At 35.2% G+C, this 7,471-nt stretch overlaps 1 protein-coding gene across 1 annotated transcript; it reads right to left on the bottom strand.

Annotated features, from left to right (window-relative positions):
* Nucleotides 1-3,727: 3,727 nt before the first annotated feature.
* LOC130968983 (receptor-like protein kinase FERONIA) lies at nucleotides 3,728-7,209 on the bottom strand. The gene is given in 2 exon segments (XM_057894525.1): nucleotides 3,728-6,243; nucleotides 6,246-7,209. Coding segments are annotated over 2 exon segments (2,706 nt in total). The 5' UTR covers nucleotides 6,627-7,209; the 3' UTR covers nucleotides 3,728-3,918.
* Nucleotides 7,210-7,471: the final 262 nt, after the last annotated feature.

Below are 7,471 nucleotides of genomic sequence, written 5' to 3'. Positions count from 1 at the left end.
CCCTGGCTTTCTCGGGATGTCGCGGGTCCGTGATGATGTGTTCGTTCGTGTGGTGGATAGTACTTGCTATTTTTGCTTGGTTCGTGACTTCCTGGTGTTCTGAGGCCGGGCGACGTGGTTGGAAGTCATCCCGGCTTGAAGGGTTTTCCTCTAGGATGCCCTCCATCCGGTTCGACTGTCGCAAGTCCCCACAGACGGCGCCAATGTACAAGATGTCTCTGGTACGGGTTGAGTAGAGGATCGGGGACCTGCGGGTCGAGGCGGATGTCGGACTGTTCGAGCGGAGCGGGGGGGAGGTACCTGCAAAGACACTCCGACGCTTAAGTCAGAATGGATCTAACAGGTAGAAAGTGTGAGGAATGAATGAATACCTGGGGGACGTAGGTCCTCTTATTTATAGGTGATGGTAGTTATTTTATCTTTATCTTGTTGGGATAAGATAAAAGAGACGTTTGAATTCGAAAGTCGGTTAGGAGCTCCAGTGGGCCGGTTCGGGGCCTTCTAGAAGGGGGAATGGGACAAACCCGAGGAATCGGGTTTGTCTTTGGATCCGGGCTGGTGGGCCGGATCCGTAACAAGCATGCACTCTTGATAAAAAGGTTTTAAACAACAATGGGTTTGCGTGTGGAAAAAATTTTGACGATGAATATAATGCATGCGTGCAAAAAAAAAAGGAAAAGAAGGAATAATGCTATAGACACATAATCATGATAACATCATATAGCAGCAATACAGATGATAAATAATAAAACAGAACATAACGCATGCCAAGCATAAAAGTAATAAAACATAATTTTTTTACTTTTTTTTTTCAACGTCCCTTTATTGATTATGAGGTTGACCCTTATGTTTGCTCATAGAATATTTTTGTAGGAAGAGAAGGAGGAGGATTAGTGTTTGAGAAGGGTGATCTTCTATCTATGAGTGTACCCCTATTTATATATTATTTGTGGTATGTATAGTTGAAGTATTTTAAATTCAAAAGAAAGGCGGTTGTTAGATTCTATCTGTAATTTAAAATTCTAAACTTATCTTCTAATTAGTTTTTAAATTTCAAAAATTGAATTATTTAAAAAGGATGAAGGGCAGTTGTTACAATTATTATTTATGGTTATTTTTTTGTTTCATTTGTTCTATCTAATAGGATCAATAATTTATATTATGATTAAAAAAACAACTTGTTTGTATTATTTTATCATTTTTAGGTATATATATAAGAATGTTAGTTTTGCTTTTTTTTAAATACTCTTTTTTTGCATCATATTCTTTTACTACTTTTAGTATTCTTATTTTTAATATTATTTTGAATTATAATTTTCTACTAATTATAATTTTATTATTACTTATAATTAAATTTTTATTTAATTTATTCTTTTTAAATAAGATCAATCATTCATATTTTAAAAGAATTATAATAATAAACAATACATAAGAATTAGGATAATTTACCTAAATAAAATGATTGGAAAAAATTTTTACTCAAATGCAACAATTACAATTCCTTTACTTACGTGTTCTAATTCATTATTACGTAAACCGTGATAAGTTACCACGTTTTACTTTTTACACATAAACCGCTTTTTAAATTTAAATAAATATACTCATATTATTTTAAATAAGTAAGTTTATTTAAAATTTTAAAAAAATACTTATTTAAAATAATATGAGTACGTTTATTTAAATTTAAAAAAATTTAAAATAATAAGAGTATGTTTATTTAAAATATTAAAATTTAAAATTTTAAATAAACTTACTTATATTAATTTTATAAATTATTAATTTAAATTATATCTATTTAAATTTTAAATTATAAACTAATACAAATTTTATAATTTAAAAATCTAATTATTTAAATAAAATTAAATTGATTAAAAATAAAAATATACTAATACAATTTAAATCATATTAAAACGTAAACAAGTTTGCTGAGTCGATAAACAAATTTTATGTAAATAAATAAGTTTAGTTAATGTGATAGGTGAATTTTGTGCATACTTTATGAAAACACAATAAAAAAATTAAATCTTAAAAAATAACATGATTTTTTTTAGAATTAAATTTTTTTTATATTTTATAATAGAAATAAAAAATCTAATTAACATTGAGTTGGTCCAATATTCTAGATAATTTTATTTTTTTAGTGTAATTCAAATTGCATCTCTTATAATTTGAATAAGTGTAATTCGAACTACCTGAGTCAACGCATAATTTGAATTAGGTAGATTGAATTGATCAACTTCGAATTACTGTTGGTTTGTAATTCGAATTAGTTTGATTCGAATTACATAAAAACACGCTTCTAGTTGATCCATGTTACATTTTTTGTTTTGGTTGAATCATGTAATTTCTCCTCCATTTTGGTTTAATAGTGTGATTTGCCTTTATTATTTAGAAAACTCTCTTCCTCACTTGCCATTGTAAAATATTTCTCTTCAATAACTTGAATCTCACTCATATATATAGAATTTTTCTCTTCATAAACCGTGGCAAGTAACAAAGGTTTTTGCATTTACATATCTCTTCATAAACGGTGAGAAATAACAAAGTTTTATGATCAAAGTTCTCTCTTTATAAACTGTGCTTAATTACCACGGTTTATGCTCATCTTGGTCACTTCATAAACCGTGTTTACCTGCCATGATTTATGTGTAAAAAGTAAAACGTGGTAACTTACCACGGTTTACATAATAAAGAATCAGAACACGCAAGTAAAAGAATTGCAATTATTGCATTTGAGTAAAGATTTCTCCCAACCATTTTATTTAGGTAAATTGTCCTAAAAATTACCATGTCAAATTTTACAAAACTATAAAAAATAAAATCCATATTTGTGCCTCTTTGATTATTTAATTTTTTATTTAATTTATCTTTCTTAGTGAAATTAATAATTTTAAAGATGAATTATTATTTGTACCTCTTTAAAAAAATAAAAAATAAAATTAATAAAATAGATAAACATAAGAAGTTAATAATTTTTAGCTCCCCATAAAAATTGAGAATCACATCTATGTTCTGAAATTAAAAAAAAAAACCAAACAAAATATTCAAACGTTCAACAAATTTTAACATACTTTTCATAGTCAAAACGCTAATCCAAACACATCTGTAATCATAAAATTTGATCCCTTCTTTTTGAGTATTTGTACACCACAATACAGCTGTCCACCTAACACTAGCCACATATGACATATGGTGCCATGCAAAGATAAGCTGGAAAATTTTGAAAATAATAATAATAATAATAATTCCTCCTATCTAACTCTTACATACGTTCTCCACTTGCGTGCTCATCCTCCTATTTCCAATATTGTATTTTATTTAATATAAAATCACTTTTAAAATTTAATTTATAATATAAAATTTAATTGTCATACACTATGAATTCGCACATACTTCAGCTAATTTGTATTTGTATGAATAGGATAGTTTTACAAATACATATAACAAATTAGACAATGTGTCAATACATTTTAATCTAAAAATGTTATAGCAAATATATAACTTTTGATGTAATGGTTAAAAATATTTAAAACACTTGAGATAATGATGGCAAAAATCAAATATTTTTGCTATTGCGACACTAATTGTCTTCAAGAGGATCTAAAAGTTATTGATAATAACAACCTCGTTACAACATGTTTGCTGGTTAATCTTTGATGTAGTAGCAGCATTACAACTTACATAAACATATAATAATAATAAATAATAAATCAGATACAACCGTACAAAGGAAAAGTAGTAATATTAGGAAAATTAATAACATGAAAAAAAAAGAAAAAAAAAAGAAAGAGAAAAACCCTTCAAATTTGAACTCATTGTGTAATTAAAAGATGAGAAAGCAACACATTAAGACTACTAAACTTGAGTAGTTTTTTGTGAGTGGAATTTAAACTTCAATTTCAGTTTCTTGAACTGGACTTAACGACCCTTTGGATTCATGATCTGAGAGAAAACAGCACTTGGTGTTAATCCATCAGAGTCTTCACTTGCTAAGCTTCTACCACCAATACTCATGCTCATGCCACTGCTTCTTGAATCAGTATTGCCATCATACATTGGCAATGCATCAGAGTCCTTCTTCCCTTTAGGATCCGCGCATAGCGGCTCCTCCTCGTTGAGTATTCCAGCGAAGCCCTTGCCACTCTCCTCGGCACTTTCTTGCAGCTGCAAAGCAAACTCGAGGTTCCACAAGACATCGCCCATGGACGGCCGCTCGATACCTTGGTCGGCCACACACTTCATCGCAGTCTCGGCAAACTTCTTGAAGCATTCAAAGGCTATCTTGCCCTTGAGGTAAGGATCCACAATCTGGTCAAGATTGCCTTTTCTGTAGCAGTGAGCCGCCCACTCGGCTAGACTCACTTGTTCCTTGGCAAGGGTCGGGTTTAGAGCCGGACGAGCACAGAGTATCTCGAAGAGAACCACCCCAAACGAGTAAACATCGGATTTGTCAGTGAGCTGCTGCCTCCTGAAGTATTCTGGATCCAAGTATCCGAAACTACCCTTTACTACAGTGCTTACGTGTGTGTTATCCAATGTTGGGCCGGTTTTTGACAAGCCGAAATCAGAGACCTTGGCCACCCACTTCTCATCAAGTAAGATGTTTGTTGTCTTCACATCACGGTGGATGATAGTGTGTTTGGCACCAGTGTGAAGATAGTGTAAACCCCGAGCAGCTCCAATGCATATCTCAAGCCTTTGCTTCCATGGCAATGGAGGTTTCTGTGTCTTGTATAGATGCTCCCTGAGTGTTCCATGGGCCATGTAATCATAGACAAGAATCATTTCAGTGTTTTCTTCACAATAACCAATCAGCGAGACAAGGTGGCGGTGGCGGAGTTTAGAGAGCATTTCAATCTCGGTTTGGAACTCGTGCACTCCTTGCTCAGACAATGGATTCCCACGCTTGATTGCTACTTTGGTTGAACCACCATCGATTTCACCTTTGTAAACCTTGCCGAATCCTCCCACACCAAGAAGCAAAGCCTCGTCAAAGTTGTTCGTAGCAGCCTTGATTTCAGCAAATGAGAAGTGACGACAAAGGTTTGATGGCAGAGAGGACGTATAACTTCCTGTTGTGTTGGTCTTGGCCGAAGCTGCAGAGTGCGAATTGCCGTACAGAGAAAGTGGAAGCCATCCGGATGGCCCTTCACTTGAACTAGGCTCCTTTCCTTGGCTGCGACGACGGGATACAATGAAAGCAAATAGTCCAATGACAAGTGCTACAACAATTCCTCCAGCAACACCTCCTGCAATTATTCCTGTATGATTCTTCGACATAGCATGATGACTCCTAGCCTTAGCCGGGTCAATGTCATCTTGCACTGGAGGAGGAATAGGATTTGTCCCAGCCAGATTACCCTTAGCATCACTTATTTTGAATATCTCCACTCCATTCAGGATTGCATCATAATAGTTGGGCTTCATAGTTTTATCAGGATGTAATGAAAGCCACAGATCCTGACGTGGCTCTCCATGGGGAACAAAAACAGCGAAATCTTTATGAATTGCAACTCCATTTGTATATGAAGTTCCGTATTCTTCTTGTGCCATCGCAATAACATCAGCCGCAGGCTCAGCAGTTTGATTATTGAGGAATATATCAAATACTCTCTGATTGATCTTGTTTATAATTGATGTTCCCTCACAAAAATGGAGTCTCACAAGATACGAAAACCCAGAGTCAATAGAAAAAATCCAAGTCAAGTTGTATCTAATGGTGATTTTCGGAGTTGGCCCCATTGATCTGGCTGTACTGTAGACATCAAGTGGAGCAATATAACTTGGCGTGCCTGGAGGATACCGAATCTTGACCGACGAATCAGCAGGCTCGGTCACACCAAACGCTGCCCCAAATAGGTAGGGCACATCATCAGACCAAGACCTAAACAGACCAGTATCTTGGGAAGGCGAGATATCATTTCCACCCACATTCAACCTATAGAGAGTCTCAAGCGCAGTGCTGTTGTCAACAGTGATAGGAGAATTGGTACCCACCATCATGGTAGAACCATCAGTTTCAGTATATATATCAGGCATGGACACAACCTCAATCCCATTAACAAACGCATAAGCGTTTGACTTGTTGGTCGATGGAGCAAAAGTCACATTCAAGGTGTCCCCATCAACATTGATGCAGTACTCCTTCACAATGTAGACATAATTCAGAGCCAGTGTGGTTTGCGCCACACTGAAGTTCCTGAGCAAGGTATAGGACGGCGAAGTCACCGAGAAGTCACCGAGAACAGCGCGTCGCTGGCATTGAGTCCATTGTAGGACGCCGAGTAGAAGTACAGTCGGAGGAACTTCCAACCGGACGCCACCGGAAAGGAGTATGTATAAGGCGAATGGAACACCCTGGCATTCATGTATGGCACAGTAGGGACAGCAGGGTCCTGAGTTGCCGCCAGCGAGGTGCTGGTGTTTCCCTTGGATGATGCAAACTTGGAACCAACATCACTATACCATACCCTTCCATCAGAATCTTTACTAGTTGGAGGCCCACCACAACTCAATAGAATGTTATCTGCAGGCTTATAATTTTGTCCTAGGACTACCTCAGTAGCTAAGAATCCTATGAACAACAAACAAACAAACAAAGGAACATAGCAATTGATGCTCCTCATGACCCCTAAGTCTGAAATTAAGACTACCCTTTTTTTTCCATTTTTGTCCCTTCTTGTTAGTTATAGAGCAATTTCTATTGGATTATGATTTAGCACGCACATCCAGAAGTGGAAATCAAACAAAGACACTAAATTTGCACAAAAGATCTAACTTTTATCGGGAAAGTTCAAGTTTTAATAGCACCCAGATCAGGAAAGGAAAGTGGGGGGTTGTGGTTGGAAATGATAAGCTTGAAAACCCCAAGATTACAAAATCAGCAGAGTATGATCCAAGAAAGAGAGAGGGAAAAAATGGAATTTAGATTACATGAGCTAGGATTAATGAACAGCGGGGTAACGAATCAGAGGGTGTGAGATAATCAAGGAAATGATGGTGTTAATGGAGATTTGAATGGGGAAAGAAAAGTGTGGAAAGTTTTGTTTACCTTAAGCAATGAGAAGTGAGAAGAGAGCTTGAAGAGGCAACTCGGTGAGTCAAAACGGAACGATTCCAGGTATATAGGGAAGTTGTAATGGATCTGGAGTTGCGAGTTTTGAGCTGCAGTTGGAATTAGAGCTCAGAGAAAGAGCAAGAGAAAGGGAAAGAAAGAGAAATGAGAAAGAAAAATACCAGAAACAGAAAACTGCATTAAATACGGGAACTAAGATTCTTTTTTTCTGAAAATAATTATTTATTTTTATTATTATGTTTTTATTTTTGGGTGCGGTGAATGAACAAGAAAAGTTTAAATAGTTTAGTCACCAAAAAAAAAAAAGTTTAAATAGTTTGTTAGAGTAATATACAAAGCATGTTATGTGTTTTAATTTCGGGCTTGTACGAAAATATATGTAATTTATTTGAAAAT

The sequence above is a fragment of the Arachis stenosperma genome, chromosome 1 (assembly GCF_014773155.1).
Source record: "Arachis stenosperma cultivar V10309 chromosome 1, arast.V10309.gnm1.PFL2, whole genome shotgun sequence".
Classification (NCBI taxonomy): Eukaryota; Viridiplantae; Streptophyta; class Magnoliopsida; order Fabales; family Fabaceae; genus Arachis; species Arachis stenosperma.
The sequence above is the reverse complement of the archived record's forward strand: the minus strand, read 5'-3'. Positions and strand labels throughout refer to the sequence as shown.